At 35.0% G+C, this 17,252-nt stretch overlaps 1 protein-coding gene across 3 annotated transcripts in view; it reads left to right on the top strand.

Annotated features, from left to right (window-relative positions):
- The window catches only part of LOC149803812 (carbohydrate sulfotransferase 15-like), a 29,627-nt gene extending 14,784 nt beyond the window's left edge, over nt 1–14,843 (top strand). For all 3 annotated transcript variants that reach the window (XM_089953623.1, XM_089953624.1, XM_089953622.1), the window contains exons 3-8: nt 3,991–4,198; nt 5,891–6,013; nt 6,694–6,850; nt 10,294–10,450; nt 11,192–11,339; nt 11,749–14,843. In XM_089953623.1, coding sequence (XP_089809749.1) covers nt 3,991–4,198; nt 5,891–6,013; nt 6,694–6,850; nt 10,294–10,450; nt 11,192–11,339; nt 11,749–11,945 — 990 coding nt within the window. In that variant the 3' untranslated portion in view covers nt 11,946–14,843. The remainder of the gene's footprint in view (nt 1–3,990; nt 4,199–5,890; nt 6,014–6,693; nt 6,851–10,293; nt 10,451–11,191; nt 11,340–11,748) is intronic.
- Nucleotides 14,844–17,252: the final 2,409 nt, after the last annotated feature.

Genomic DNA, 17,252 nt, shown 5'->3' with positions numbered 1-17,252 from the left:
TGAAGGGTTCAGCAATTGTAGAAAAATTAGAACAAACTTTCCGATAGTATCCAGCCATACCTGACAATCGCATCAGTTGCTTTTTATTTACAGGTACGGGGAATTTAGAGATAGCCTTCGCCTTAGCATATATAGCTTTAACTTGTCCATGTCCCACGATATGTCCTAGAAAGGTTACACTAGCACGGCAGAATTCACTTTTGGATAAATTAATTGTCATGAGATGTTGAAAAGTACTTGACGACCCTTTAATCCCACATGGCATTACTTTATATTGATAAAGTCCATCTGGAGTCACGAATGCAGATATTTCCTTTGCTCTTTCCGCTAGTGGAATTTGCCAAAATTCTTTCAGAAGGTCCAAGTTGGTGACATACCTGGCATTTCCGATATTATCAAAACAGTCATCGATTCTTGGTAATGGAAAGTAATCAGTTTTTGTCACACTATTCACCTTCCTATAATCAGTGCACATACGGAAAGTTTATCTGGATTTGGAACAAGTATGCATGGTGAACTCCGGTCACTTTTACTGGACTCTATAAAATCATTCTCCAGCAAATACTGAATTTCTTTTTTCAAGTATTCGTGCTTGAGAAGGTTCATCCTGTACGGGTGTTGTTTCACAGGTTTGGAATTTACAATTTCAATGTCAAAAAAAAATTTTGTTTTTATAGGAACATCTGGTAATAAGTGCTCATAATCAAATAATAACTGTTTAAGTTCACTTCTTTCCGGTTCTTGCAAATGTAAAGGTTTCTGGTCCAGATCTTTCATAATTTCTGAATTCCGAAGATTTGTCACTCCAATGTTAGAAGAATCCGATGATAATTCTTCACTTAAATCTTCACTGAGGGGGACAGGTACAACTAAATTAACTGCATGTTTAACCTGGCTATCTCTTTCAATATACTCTTTTAGCATGTTTATGTGGCAGAGTTGTGTTTGTTTTCGCCTTCCAGGAGTATTTATGATGTAATTTAAATCATTTATTTTCCTGTCAACTAATACTTGGACTTCTGTGGTACGGGCTAGAGAGCCAGGACCCTATTATCAGGTTGAAAACTACACTACTTTCCTTTGAGTTTTTATCATACCTTGACTTCATTTTTGCTTGAGTAGAGTGCAGATTTGCTCTTGCGACCTCACAAGCCTTTGACAATGTTTACTTAAAATTGGAAACATAACCAAGAAGATTAATTTCAGTATCTTCATTAGAAAGAAGTTTATGTTTGCTTTTTTGCTAAGCTTTATCATATAAATCTTTCTTTTTCTTTATGGAGGAAGTGTTATATATATTTGATTTAATTTATATTTGATTTAATTTAATTGTCTGTTTGTAAGTTTAATTTTTCTTTTCATTATATGTCAATGAAATGTAATTTAGTTTACTTTGAATTTGATAATTTCCATGATATTCAGTTTGACCTGACATTTTTATAAATACCTAACAATAGAAACACTGTTTCTATTTCTGACTTAGTTCCCGACCTTGATTCAGAAATCACAGAGACAAGTAAACAACTTTTATTTTTATTTTATTCTTGGAGTAAAATGATTGGTTTTTATCAAGGTCATACTAGGAGTACGTGAATTTTTTATTTGTAAACAGTCTCTATTTCGCAATTATGGGTTTTCTGCAATTGCGCAGTAGTTAGTTTTAACAGTGATGCTTAGGGAGATATTTCTCAGTTGTTGTTTTTTTTCTTTACACTGGAAAGTGTCTGTTGTGGCAGTTTGGAGTTATATGTTAATTTTTATTCAGATTATTTGGATTCTAAAAGATTGATTCTTTTCCTGGAAATATTTGAGTGCTCATACCGAATTCTTGGACAAAGACGTTTCTGTAAATGTTATTCGGAATTCAGTCTAGTATCACACTGATATCACCCTAATTATATCTGGTGTTCCCCATATTCAGTCTATTATTACCCTAATTCAGTCTGGTATTACCCTTATTCAGTGCCGATATATTCCTTTAAATCGCTTTTTAACCAAAGACTAAAAGAAAATTAATTCTGACTGGAGGTCTTCAGTTACGTGGAAAACTTCATATCCATGTGTAAAGATATATAAGATATCTTCGAAACTGCTTCATGTCATAGAAAAATTGTCAATGTCACAGCAAGAATTTAAGTAAATTAAGGATTTCATCAGACCTATTAAATATCGAGACTGGTGGACCTGTAGGACACGAACGGCGTGAAAGGAAATGTTAAGTTTGTGTAAATAATAATGTCAAATATGAATACTACTGTGTCTTAATCTCACACTTACAAATCATTATATTAATCATATCAATCCTTATTGCCGGCAGAAACCAAGCGTGTATAAATTTTTACAATTAGCCTAATTAAAAATAAATCTAGGTAAGTGTGTGCATAATGCATTTCAACTTGCACTATTCCACCCCCACCCCCACCCCCCACCCCCACCCCCATGATTTGTGTGTACAGAGATTTACTGTCGCTAGTATTATTCATTCATGTATTCATTCAGTTATGGAATAGCGGATTGTATATTGCCTTTGTACCTTTCTGCGTGCGTGAAATCAACTGAGTTTTGTCTTTGTTGTACTTACACATGTTAAGGTGAAATCCTACTACAACCTTAAATCCAGTTTAACATGATTATTGATAGGAATCCGTATCAGGCTGCTGCAAATGACGGTATGTTATTGGATTTTTTCTGGTGATATGCCCAGTAATGGCAGAGATTGAAACTTTCTAGAAAATTACGTGACTAAGCACACATTATTATTGTGTTATAATGCTTTATCGTTTAAAGGCGTTGGTTACCGAGCTAGCGGCATATCATGGTTGCACTAAAGTGTGAATTGGCATGTAAATTATTATTGATTGGGCGAAGCCTCTATTGTAATTTGTTAATGTGTTAATCCATTAATATATTATTGTAATTGTAATTTATTTAATTAATTAATAATCCCGTATGCTATATATCTATACCGCCATATTTAAATAAATAAGTCAATACACATAAAGATACATATCAGAAACATGTCGAGTCCGGTAAAAGTAATTCTACTTTTGTAAAATCGATGCTTACTGCTCAGATCGAAATGACATGGTAATTAGAGCAATATGATGTCACTTTTTACATAGGTTATTGTAACGCTATAAACTCTTTGAAAGACTGAACGTAAAATGACCCAACTGAGACCCCTATTTCTCATTAAATAATTAAAATACTTGCACAACTTTAAAATAGCAATAAGAGCCTTCCTGTGGTGGAAGAAAATTGTGAAGTTATCGAAAAATATACGAGACTTTTGGAAATCTATATCAAGTTATGAACTGCCGTAAATCGGCCAATCAGGCTTTCTGTTGCAGAAAACCGATGTGATTTCAATCATTGTAGAGCTGGATGCACAGGAGCGTAACTTCGTCCCGGCAGGGAAATTCGCGCAATTCGTACGTTTCGGAACCCATAACTACAGTTAGGTGCAATTCAGAAAAATCAATGATGGCTTGATGAATAGAAATACATCTCAAGAAGAAATAGATTATGTTCGTGTGCCTTCAAAGACGGAAATAGCAGAAGGAAATCGAGTCAAGAATATTGGGAAGTGTTTAGCAGTAACTTACCTTGTCACTTGTATAATATGATAGACAGGGTCCTATGTAAGAACGGGTCATGGGGCAATCTGGGGTAATTTTTCACTCTGTATGATTTCTTTCCTTCAGATTATTACTTTTTCAACATCAATCTCGCGTCGAGCACCTGTGGTTCAAATTATCGAGCTTTATTTGAGAATAATCTATAAATAGCAATTGTGAACTAACAACGTACTACGGAAGAAGGAATTTATCATAAGCTCACTTGGCATATAAGGTCAGGTGAGCAAACGATGCGTTTTTCATACCTGGACCCTGGTGGTAAGAAAATACTTATAGATACAGACATATACATTAGAAAACTAAAGCTCATGAAATTCGAACTCTTAATTTACTAATTCTCTTTCTCTTGCAGGAAACACCAATAACTCTTCGACAATTCAAAAACCCTTGCTGGTACAATAGCAACCACACGTTACGATGTATGCCTTACTTTCAAGTGATTGGGGTTGACAAGTGTGGTTCCACAGATCTTTTTGATAAAATCTCGAATCATCCGGATATCCTCCCCAACGAAGGAATCTTAAAGAAGGAGACCATGTGGTGGTCCTGGCGAAGATACGGTGATGATTTGGTTCCGGTTTCATTAAATTTCTTAAACTTTATATTCAAAGTGATTTTTTACTTAGCATTTTTGTGATAGTTCTGACAATGTTGTGATTTCTTTCAAAGAGAGTGTGAGAGAAATGGTACAAAGTCTAAAAGACAATTAAAACAAAATTAAAACTGTACACCAGGAATTCATTTTATTCGGGGGTTGAGGGTTGATAAATTCTGAAACTTTCATGAAAATATTAAATTTTCTTAAAAGAAAGAAGACCGTGCTGGAAATATTACGACTCCTTTTCAGTCTCAGTCTTCGATTGTACAGTGTTCAGTGAAAAATCCATAGTTGACAACCAAGAACTAAGTATACAAAAGAAAACCCGAGGTGTTTAGGTACAGTTGGAAAAAGGCTATTAAAAAAACAACAAGGATATAAAGAAAGTTTTGGTTAAGGTTCATCATAACACTTTGTTCATTACACTGTTTATTTTGCCCATGCGACTTCAAATGTGCACGCAGAAAGCACACATTGTGTTGAATTCTAAAAGTACTGGTGCGATTGATGTTAGACCCACATATTTAATAAACTGTGCTCATTGTAAAGACATGATGTGAAAATGCATAGTATCATGAACCTTCAGTGGAACAGGAATTTGCTTATAAAACGGCGAGATAATGTTTTGGGGTCTGAAATTACCACGCAACTCTCTCTATTTTTTTATATAACTTTGATTAGCTTGTTTTCTACAAATCAATTGACAGACACATAAGCTCATTAAGTAAATCTTGTAGAAAGAGAAAATCCTAAATATTTATAAACCTCAAGTTTATGTTTAATCTAGATGCCAAATTTGCACTGATCTCCATTATCTGGTCTCTCTGACTCTCTTTTGTTTGTAAATTGCATATGGTACATGTTTCGAAGAATGTCTATGCAAATTTCGATGATTAGATGGGAAAAGTAAGCAAAATATATGAAATAAAGTGGCCATAACTTTATCCAACTAAAATGTATTTTTAAAAAATGAATTTGTTAAAAAGAAAAAATATTAATGGAGACCATCATTCCATTATTTATCAATGTATTCTTTTATTCTCGGATACACTAATTTGTTTATCACATGACTGCTGTATTTTTTACGTAATATACCACGATCATAATTGTCATATATACATAACATGTGCAAAAACGCAGCATGATGTCACAAATGACGTTGTAACATCATGCAACTTGAAGAAGGAATAACGACAGAGGCATCCGAATATATTTCAAAGTCATTACAATGCACTATTCTGTGGTTTGGTGCTTTTATTCCAAATGGAATTTTTAAAACAAGAAACTATTTTGTAAATTTCATTTGAATGAAATGACCACTCATGTAAGGTCCTCTATAAATAATTCCATGTTTTATTTGCCTTACACCCATCTCTGTGATAGGGGTCAATTATTATTATTATTAGTAGTAGTAGTAGTAGTAGTAGTAGTAGTAGTAGTAGTATCAACACCGTAATAAATAAATGAATTTGCTAAAGAAACGGATAATGTACTCTTTTGTGTAAAGTTTCCAACCGGTATTCGCTTTGTTCTGAAGTTCAGAATTCCGTCTCTTGAATATGGTTTCCACTTTTTAGTGTGAGCATCTAAGTAACAACTATGTTCAATTTATTGACTAAAGCTTATTTTTACCTGTCATTATGTAATATTCCAGGTCACTGGTTGAGGCGCTCGACTCAAGTTCAAACTTTTGAAGACTATTTGAATTACTTTAAAGGCGCTGCAAAGAGCATCGAACGTACCGTCGATAATAGCGGCCTACATTATCTAGTCACAGGTAGTGCCTGGTTTATTCACAGTCAGTCCTATTGCTTGTTCTTTTTATTTATTTATTTTCTTAATCACCTATTCATGTAGAAAATATTCCTCGGAAAAGCTCGTCTTTCTAATCCTAAAATGAGAATTTAATGACACCGATATAAATAAAGCATTTATATTATAAGTTCATATCTGAATTTACTGAACATGCGCTTTACATTGTATCAATGATTCGATCATTTAAAGACGTGTCATAGTTCCACAAAGATGTCAAGATACAATTCTTGTTATTGGACATTCTTGTCGTCATTGAAAACACATATTTTCTCATAACGTCTTAAAACTGAATACATAGTAGTTTTCGAACATTTTGAAGCACTATTCCATCTTGATAAGCTTAATAGATTATAATCAATAAGTAGTTTTCTTTTTATATTATTCGTTAAAGTTTGCCCTTTAGAAGAATAGTCTAATTTTGATATTCAAAGAATAATTTCTAAATTTACGTAAAGGCGTGTTTTTGTTGAAGTACACAAACATTTGTAATATCTCATCGTATCTTCATCATCAGACCAATTGGATTTTAAAATAATACACAAATGCTGATAACTGTCGACATACGTCAGAGCATGGCCGTTGAGGAGTACAGAGGAGGGTTAAAATGTGATGAGCGAAATTACTAATTTTATATTGTCTTAGGTGACGGTACACCTATGGATTTCTGGGATTTTAGTGGCTGGACGGACATTCCTCAGAATTACGGCCTCTTGGAGCCTAACTATCTTACACCACATCTAATTCGACACGTAAACCCGGATGTCAAGATGATTCTCATTTTCAGAGATCCTATGGAAAGGTAAAACAATAGCCAATTGTTTTATATATTATTTATTCTTCAAGTTTATTGAGGTACATGTGTTTACATCAACACAGTACTATTTTGACTCCAAGTTAGTAAAAAGAACGTACGCACTGAATATCATGCTTTATTAATAAAATAACACTGGTCAACAGTGAAATCATTACTGACTTGAAAAGGCCCTAATCTGTAGTATTTTGGTGTGCCGAACACGAATATAACCGTGAAAAATTTGTATTGGCTCTCGTTTTGAAGATATTCATATACCTCATTTTCTATGTTTCACTGTGTAAATTTCTCCAGTAGGACTGCAGCAACATCCGGAATAATGATGTAACATTGCATAATACCATCATGCTCACATCATCCACAGTTGATTGCATCATTTTCTGATGCAATGCAATACTAATGCCATGCGGCTGCTGAAGTAAGTTGACGTCAGCAGTGTACTATACATGTGTAGGCCTATTATACTAATGCCAGGCGGCTGCTGAAGCTGACGTAAGCAGTGTACTATATAAAGCCCAATCAGATAGGTTCAGCATTTAAAATATTTTAGACGTTGTGCGAGACAGTTCAAGCTACTGTTACATAAAACTTATTATTTTATCCATTTACGTACAATAAAGAACAGTAATGCCTCGAAAGTGTGTTAATACCGCGGACAATTTTTGCTATATTTGTGGGGAAGTGACATTTGCCAACCAGAAGAAAAGTATCAATTCTCAAGTGAAGAAGGCATATCATCTTTACTTCGGATGCAAGGTTGGTGACCAAGACAAGCCTTGGGCTCCGCATATATGCTGTGCTACATGTACAACACAGCTTTCACAGTGGTTGAATTGCAAAAGGTCATCAATGCCGTTTGCAGTCCCAATGGTGTGGAGAGAGCCAAGCAACCACCTAAATGACTGTTACTTCTGCTTGGTTCCTCCTCTTTCCGGCGGAATAACGAAGCGAAAGAAGTCGAGAATAGTCTACCCAAACATTCCGTCTGCATTGAGACCAGTTCCACATGGTGAGGGACTTCCTATTCCAGAACCTCCAGCAGAATATTCTCTTGATTCATCTGACGAAGACAAAGGTGAGTCGACCTGTTCTTCTCCTGGTCCATCAGCATGCAGTGATCCAGATTTTCACTGTGGTGCATCATCAACCCCACACAGAATAACACAGGAAGAACTAAATGACCTGATTCGTGATTTGGACTTATCAAAGAACAAGGCAGAATTGCTAGGATCAAGACTCCAACAATGGAATCTTCTAGAAGAAGATGTCACAATTACTGCATATCGAAAGCGCCACCAGCAATTGGAGCCTTTCTTCAGAAAGGAAAGTAATCTGATATTCTGTTCCGATATTGAGGGCCTCATGAATGCTTTAAAAATCACTCATGACCCACAAGAATGGAGACTATTTGTGGACTCTTCGAAACTGAGTCTCAAGGCTGTGCTTTTGCACAATGGAAACATTCTTCCATCTATTCCAGTAGCGTATGCTGTCCACATGAAAGAGACATACGATAACTTAAGGCAGCTACTGAATTCCATTGAGTATAACAAGTACAGCTGGCACCTCTGTGGTGATTTGAAGGTAGTTGCCCTTTTAATGGGACTGCAGCAAGGATATACAAAATACATGTGTTTCTTATGCGAGTGGGATAGCCGAGCAAGGGAAATGCACTACATGAGGAAGGAATGGACTCACAGGCAGAATGTAGCCATTGGAGAGAAGAATATCCAACACCCAGCTCTGGTTGAGGCTCAGAAAATCTTGCTACCACCCCTTCACATCAAACTAGGTTTGATGAAGAACTTCGTGAAAGCCATTGACCGGACTTTGCCAGCATTCCGATACCTGCATGAAAAATTTCCTCGACTCAGCGAAGCAAAGATTAAAGAGGGAGTTTTTGTGGGTCCTCAGATTCGAGAGCTTTTCAAAGATGACCGGTTCAACAACTTGCTGGAAGGTGACGCGAAACAAGCATGGAATGCTTTTCGCCTAGTTTCTACAAACTTCCTCGGAAATGTTAGGGCAGAAAACTATAAGGAACTAGTAGAAGACATGTTGATGAAGTATAAGAAACTTGGCTGCAATATGTCTCTAAAGATTCACTTCCTTCATTCCCATTTGGATTTCTTTCCTAGCAACTGTGGTATTGTTAGTGATGAACACGGCGAACGTTTTCATCAAGATATCGCAACAATGGAACAAAGATACCAGGGAAAATGGTCCACTACAATGCTGGCTGACTACTGCTGGACACTCCTCAGAGATGCTCCCGAACAGCTGTACAAGAGACAGGTGAAGAAATCTAAGATGTAGTCAATGACTTGATTTTTTATAGGTAGGCTATTACAGTTGACCTTTTACTATTGGAATGCATTTCGTTATGTAAACATTAATTTCTTGCAGATTACAAAAAAACTAGAGCCAATTTTGCAATTTGACTGTCATATTCGTGTTCAGCACATAAAAATTGATAAGAATTGACTAATTTTATTTCAGTAACATGACTTTTGTAAAAATTTGTTGTCCAGTGTAATATGAAATACGTAAAACTTATTGACATGTGTGTGAGTGTGTGTGTGTGTGTGTGTGTGTGTGTGTGTGTGTTGATTGGCTTAGAGTGACGTCATGGGATGTAATACGTTGTGTTTCAAGCGCTTACTTAATCAAGACAATATGATGTTCGTGAGTTGCAAAAAATTATTATTGATGTCGTTGATCTAGAAAAAATGTATGATGAATCGTATGAATATTTTTTCATTTTTCCTTGTTCATTTGTAACTTAGAACATGAGCAAAACATAATAGATTATGTCAGCAGCTACAGGCGTTTCCGTTGCGTTTGTTTTAAAACTTCTGGGGAGCGTATAGCTTACACATACTTTGTTTTACATACCAAGTTTGCTGGCTATTAATGTTAAGTTGATTATAAGACTTTCCGACTAAGATAAATCGTAAATATGCCAAATATTACTTATAACAGACGCGGCGTCTAGTGTATAAGGTTTTGAGTTTCAAATTTAAGGTTCAGAATTGAAAAATAAAATAACTCTATTCTTGTATCAATCAACGCGATATGTGCATTGTAGCTCTGCTAATGCAATTGCTCTAAGACTGGTAATTAATACAATTTAAGAAAGTTATTGTACTGACTATACTGATTTAAAGTAGGATATAATTTGCTGAAATCATTTTGTAATGCAACTTGAGTGTATGCACGTTTCAAACGTATGATCCCTGTTGACAAACAAATTGACAAAACATGTTTGAAAATTGTAGATCAGTAAATCTATGCCGATCTGTAATCTAGCAGTAAGAAAGATTAAAGAAAAATCTGTTTTCATGAAGAATATATGCAACGTAAAGTCAGAGTTTTTTGGAGCACCAAGCATAATTGATATTGATGGTTTTGCTTCTTATTTTGCATGGAAGGCTTTACTCTGATTACTATTTCTTGGGTCTGGGCAAGATGACTCCGGTAGGATTCCACGAGGAGGTCAAATGGTCTATATATGTCCTCCATGAGTGCATCAGAAAGAATTCCCTCCGGAAGTGTTTATTCTCCAGAGAATTTCACGTGTCTGTTAATGTAAGTACATGGACAGTTAGAGACATACGTAAAAGTCCATATGGAATAAATGGTTTATATTTGTAAGCCGAAGTGCATGACGCACATGGTATGTATTTAAATACATGAATAATAAGTTAGACTGTTTAAAGAATCAATTAAATGCAAGTAATTGCTGTATTTGCATGTATCTAAAAGGTCACTTTTCTTAAAGGAAACAACACCAATGACCCTATGTTTTTACCAATTTAATATAGTTTAATAGTTTATTCTTCTTTATACAAACATAATTTATATATTATGTACATTTCTATTCCAGCACTGTGTATATATTTGTTTCGGTCGGAGGGTGTTTTTTTTCCAGCTTGGACCTCTGTCTACAGCTGAATAAATAAAAACACAATATTCCTAAAATTTGCACCGAAGTAATTAATTTCTTTCAGATGTTACAACGTTTAAAACCAACCTTTTCCAAGCTCATGTAAACACCGTTGTATCCATTTCCACTCCACGTGGCTAACGAATATTAAAAACTAAAGACATTTTAAAAATTGCAAGAATACAGGAACCACTGGCTCTTAGCGTAACCAACCATTTAGACATTGCGGATTTTTATATTTTGATTGTAAAATTTTCACAATGTCATTTTGTTTTGTAAATTCTTTGCAATTGGGAAAGGACTGACATATTGCTTTGAAGAGTATTTTAAACATAAAATAATAATACAGGCTGATATATAAATAAATATTTTCTACTTTGCAGGCTAGAATACATGTTGGTTTTTATTCAGTTTTCCTAAAGGAATGGCTGAAGGTCTTTTCAAGACACCAATTCTTGCTTCTTACGACAGAAGAGTATTCTCGAGATCCGGTGACAGTGTTGCAACACGTATTTAACTTCTTAAATCTAAGTAAGTGGTAGCTTTATATATTTCATCTGATAAACTGCTTTTGAAATATTTATATCACATCGAAAGATATCAAATTTCCTTTACAATTACACGTTCCATTCCAATATTTACTTTTACTGGATGGAAGAACTAAAGCCGCGCCTATAAGAATCGAACATCATCATCATCAGCAGCAGCAGCAGCAGCAGCAGCAACAGTACAGTACAAGTACTCGCTATATAAGTATTTTCATTGCAAAACAAAAGGTACATTTTTATGTTACAAAAATCATCATCCTCTCCTATACTTGCATCCTCTCTTCTTCTTCTTCCTCTTATAATGATAATAATAATAATGATAATAATAATAATAATAATAATAATTATTATTATTATTATTATTATTATTATTATTATTATTATTATTTCAGGAGGTCTATCAAAAGAACAGGTGATTGAAATGGCTAACAGGAAGAGAGTTCATGAGACAAAACGTAAGAAAAATGCTGCGCCCATGCTGGATGAGACTAGAGCTGTATTAGAGAGGTTGTACAATAGTTTTAACGAAGAACTGGCCGAAATTCTTCACGACCATCGTTTTCTGTGGAAAAATTCAACATCTTTATGAACATTTTGTGAAACAAACTAGAAAAATGAACTAAAGATAAAGACTTACCAGTCTCCGCGTTGCATTCCAAGTAAAGTCTAAGTTAATTATCCTTATGTACAATAGCAGCTTCTTTTCGTTGAGTTTTGGTCTTGTTACATATATTTAATTTGCATTTGTTAGTATTTTTGCTCCATAATTATATGAAATGCGTAATTGTATTTTGGACTTGACTTTGTTAAAAATCAATTTCACTGTGTACCTGACAAGCAACTTTTGATTTTGTTAACAAATAATATTTAGATAATATTTCTCTGAGTGTGGCTTAAATATTATGATCATTATCAATGGAGGTAAATATGTTTATTTGGGTCTGGGACTTGGACATTTGAGTTCCCCCATGAAGAACCAGTTTTACTCGATGTTTCCGTGTTCTTTATTACGTTTAGTAATATACTTTATCTTGCCGACAACTCAGAATATTCTAGAAATTAAATCTTGACCCTCATCCTGTTTCTGAGGCTGACACGGTCTTTTGTAGTGTTCAGTATTTCAGTTGGATGGAATTGTTTATCCAAAGTATTATTCATTAGAAATATATAGTTCTTATCTATAATATACTTCGACTTGAATATTAATTCGTAACATTAATTTGGAATTATATATTTCAAACAAAAACATTTTTGGATTATTCTGATGCATGAAAAGACTAAAGACTATAACAAATCGCCAAAATACATGCCACTGGTACATTAGCATATTCGAGACTATGCGCACGTCAACACATTCAGAATTGGAACTTATTTGGAATACCACTTGAATTCAGTAGGAACTTCGTGTTTTTGGATTTGTGATAAATCTGTTTAGACTATTTGAGATTTAATTCGCATTACTGAAAGTTCTTTCTAAATTTTCACTTTTTGTATGCTAGGGAAATAAATTATTTGTTGAATTTTGCAAAATTTGTTGGTTTTCGCTTTTTTCTGTTACTTAATTTACGACCATAGAATCGTAACAAATCTGTACAACACTGATGTTCCAGTCATTTCTGAAGGCTTTAAAACTCCCACCAGCTGCTTGAACGGAGATTAGACGTGATCTTTCTATTCGGTATTCACGAGAAGGAATTTAGCGATGCTCGATGACGTGTTATGCAAGTCAACTAGGCTTGAATAAACGATCACTTCAGAATTTGAGCCCTTGGTGGCAGATTGATTTTTAGTACAGACGGGGATGTTAATATTTGTATCACTTTAGTCCATCTTGCAAATAGCCAACAAAAAAAAGGAAAACAGATAAGATATATCGCAAGCACAGTGCAAGAAAGTGCTTGCGTGCTGTCCATATGTTATCATTTATGGAAGCATGCAGTTAAAACACTGCCATTGAATTAGATTTTAAGAAAGAAAGTCGAATTTGAAACCTTTGCAGACTGAGCTTAACATCACATCGTGTTAAGTGAATTGGGCATGGAGCTAAAATAACTAATATTTATATATGGTTCGAAAATCTATGAATAACTTCGAACTTCCTTGTCGTGTGGACTTTTGTACTTTTTATTTGTTTGTTATTCTTAGCAGTATTTCCCCATTTTCAATTCTAGGACTTCAATTAGACGGACAAGCTCCTTAACTGCGTTAAGAAAAGCGACATATTGGGACTACTTTCCATTAGGTGCGAAAAAGGCAGACAGAGTCCATGCATAATAAGACACTGATATCATTGGTCATTAGCATGCTTGCTTAGCCGGACTTCCTGCAAGTGTACGAAATTTCAACACATCAGTCCGACTTTTGATACATTTAAGAGTGTTTAGAATCTTAAGAAAAGGACTGATAATGTGCGGTTTCATGATTTTCCTGTCATTTTGATACTCACAATAAATGCAGCCAGTTGTGTATTTTGCATGTATACCTTAATAGTAAATATAAATAACCTATAATATAAATAGAACTCTTTGCATATTTTGAGATATGATCATTATGTTGACTTTTCTGTCTGGATGTCAACAGGAAAAGGAAGTCTGCTTTTTTTTAAAGTCGTTAATTTTATGACCGTGAATTAAAATAATTCCTGACACAATGGATACATCATAAAAATAGTAGACTTGTAAAAGACCCCAGTACGTATGCTCAAACCGTTTTCAAAATTTATAGTTCACAGGTCACTTTTCTTGACGACAAAAAATCTATGGCGTGAAAGTGTGTGTGAATGAAAGTAAGAGATCCAAAAAATTTAGCCTGTTATTTGAATTACTTTTCTCTCGTTTTTCCAAATTGGATGTACAGAAAAGTAACGAACCTATCTTGTTGAGTATATCGGTATACATTTCAACACTCACAAAAGGTATCTGTTTAGCAGTAAATGTAAATTATGAATTAAAAGACGACTGCAAGAATTTCTTTTTCAAATAAATATCACACTAACAACATAAATCAATTTCAAAGATGTGTCTGTTTCTCTGTTTGTATATACAAAATATGTATTTTAGCGGTATATTATTCGATGTGTTATTCTTGACAGTAATATAACAGTATATGAGAGGCACACGGAATAACACGATCACCGTGATGGTCGTCATCATTTACACTTTAAGGTTTCGTGAAATTAAGCCGTCTCTTACAGAAGTCGATTGACGACACGCCCAGTATTTTATAAAGTTGTGTCAGACTTGATAGTGTCTCTTAATGGTGAGAAATACTATGAACAGTTAATTATGATATCCTGTGGTTTTCGTCATTGTGGTGTCTTGGTCTAAAGTACTCGTGATATTGCTGTATTTGTTCATCTTTCCATCTTTCCTTAAGTTTCCATTATTGTATACTTTTTTTTCTTCTCTATCCTTATTTTCTTGGATCCTTTCTTGTATTACTTGTTTTCTCTATCTGAATATTTCTAGTAAATCTTTGTTCTCTCTAACCTAATTTATTTTGTACTCTTTTTACGTTTGCAAAAGATGTCAGGTCTATACATCTCCGCTCTCTCTCTCTCTCTCTCTCTCTCTCTCTCTCTCTCTCTCTCTCTCTCTCTTCGAAACACATATTTGCAATTGCCCTTGTTTTCGTCCTGAAAATATTCTTTGATCGATCTTTCAAACTTGCCTTGTTAAGCAACGGCAGGTGAGCAAAATGGAAACAATGTAAAAGATACCAAGAGAAAGTAACTTCGCAAAGGCCAAAAGATACACGTGGAGATGAACTTTGTAGGCAACTTTGGATACGTTCATATACATTTTTAAAAAGCCACAAGCCTGGAGATTTCAAAAGAGCAATATGAAAGCCAATAGATGTTGCAAAGACAAAGTATTGAAATGTCTGTTCGATCCGCCAAGGTTTAGATAGAGTTAATATATCGGAACCTTGGCTAGCGAACACGATTTTGGGAGGGAATCCTGGATCTTGTAGACTAAAAATAGCTTTGATTACATTCAGTGACCGATCCGATGGCCTATTGGTTAGAGCGTCAGCCTAGCGTCCAAATATTCTTTATTATTTTTAATTAGAAGAGCCACAAAAGTATTTAATGCCATTACGTATATCAACTATTTTACATTTAAAATTTTCTATCAATTTACCCTTCCTTACCAACTAAAAAATAACATAAAGTACCAAGGCAACGGGAGGTAATGATTGCCTTCGCTAAGTAACAGAAGGCATAAAGGATATACAAATGCACAAAACTTATTCATTACATTCCCTAATTATTAGTCCGAGTTTCCTCGGACTTTTGCCACCCCATTTTGATCTTTGGACATTTAGGTTGGGGTGTATGGTCAGAGTCCACTGCTTATCGAAAAGTTGGAATTCGCCGACACCTTTTGGTGTCGACATAGGGTAATATCAAAAATGGGGTGTCAAGGGTCAGAGGAAGCTCGGACTACCTGATTATAAGTTCTTGCCAGAGGGTCCCAAACACTGTCAACTTATTAGACTTACTCAGGCATTTTGTCGTCCATATGCACTTCCGAGCTCGTGTAGCACGATTACCACCAGGAATACCTGATCCACCAGTTATTCCTGGTGGTTACAGAGCAATCGGTGTTATACTCTCAGACACAACAATGCTACTTGAAGGTACTGGTGGACGAATGAGAGTTATTGATGCCCCAGTAGAAAACATGTAATGTTTTCCAAACATGTCATTAAATCGCTCATGCTATTATTATGTCATATCATCATGTTAGTGTTACTCTGAACCCTGGTCAGATTTAAAAGCTTCAATCGAAATCAGCAAAGTACTGTGGAATACAAATATCACTAATAAAAGAACAAATCGAAGGTGGTCAAAATAGACTATCATTGTCAGAATGTCAGCTCAGGCACTTCAATAAAGCCAATGAATCAAAACCGGTGTTAGACTATACTTCCTGCGGGTGCCATTAAAGACGCAGTCAAGTCGGGTGATATATTTTCACTTCTTGCAGCTATTCCAGCGTTAACATCCTCTGAAGCCCCAGTTGTTGCAGTAGCAGCTGAATTTGGTGACATTGGAACTGCTCCTGGGATGGCTCTAAAGACTACCAGGAACTCCCCACTCGCGGTACAGAAAAGGTCTGAGACTTTCCGGGACACTTCGTTAGACGCAAAGTGTCTCCTTCCTATGTCCAATTTTGAATTACTTGATGCTGCTAAGAAATTAAACATAAAAAAAATTCAGAGGTGTTTTTATGCGTGATCAATTACCAAAACACCCAAAGCTTGTTGAAACCGGAATCATTAATCTCGATGGAAGTTCTGATTTAGGTACTCACTGGATTGCATACGCGATTGATCAAAGTGCAATTATTTATTTCGATTCGTATGGGTTGGCACCACCAATTTCTTTTATAAATATGTCGGCAGAGTGCAAAGCACTCATCTTCAAAACACTCGCGTTGACAGATATTATTCTGAAAATTCCAGACGCAACCAAAGATAACTTAGTGGTGTTTGCTAAAGATGGTAGAATAAAAATATCAGAGGAATCGATTTTAACACTCATGGGAGAAATTGCTGGACGTATCAGAAGAATTGGAGATATTATTTATGGCGATCTCAGTATGAGTAAAAATACAATTATTAATGTGAGAGAACCAAAATCAGACGATGATGTGGCAACAAAAAGATACGCAGACAGCAACAACAACACTATCAGAACTGAGATCAGTAAATATGTTGCTAAAGCATAAGAGACAATTACTAGTAATCTCAATATAGCTAGCAATAACATTACTTATTTGAGAGAACCATTAATAGACGATGAAGCTGCAACAAAGAGATACGTAAAAAACAGCAACATTCTTAATGATAACAATCAATGATGGAATGACTACATTTAGATCTGAATAAT

This window comes from Sinohyriopsis cumingii, chromosome 3 (genome assembly GCF_028554795.1).
Source record: "Sinohyriopsis cumingii isolate HCF-2022 chromosome 3, ASM2855479v2, whole genome shotgun sequence".
NCBI classification, from domain to species: domain Eukaryota; kingdom Metazoa; phylum Mollusca; class Bivalvia; order Unionida; family Unionidae; genus Sinohyriopsis; species Sinohyriopsis cumingii.
The sequence above is the reverse complement of the archived record's forward strand: the minus strand, read 5'-3'. Positions and strand labels throughout refer to the sequence as shown.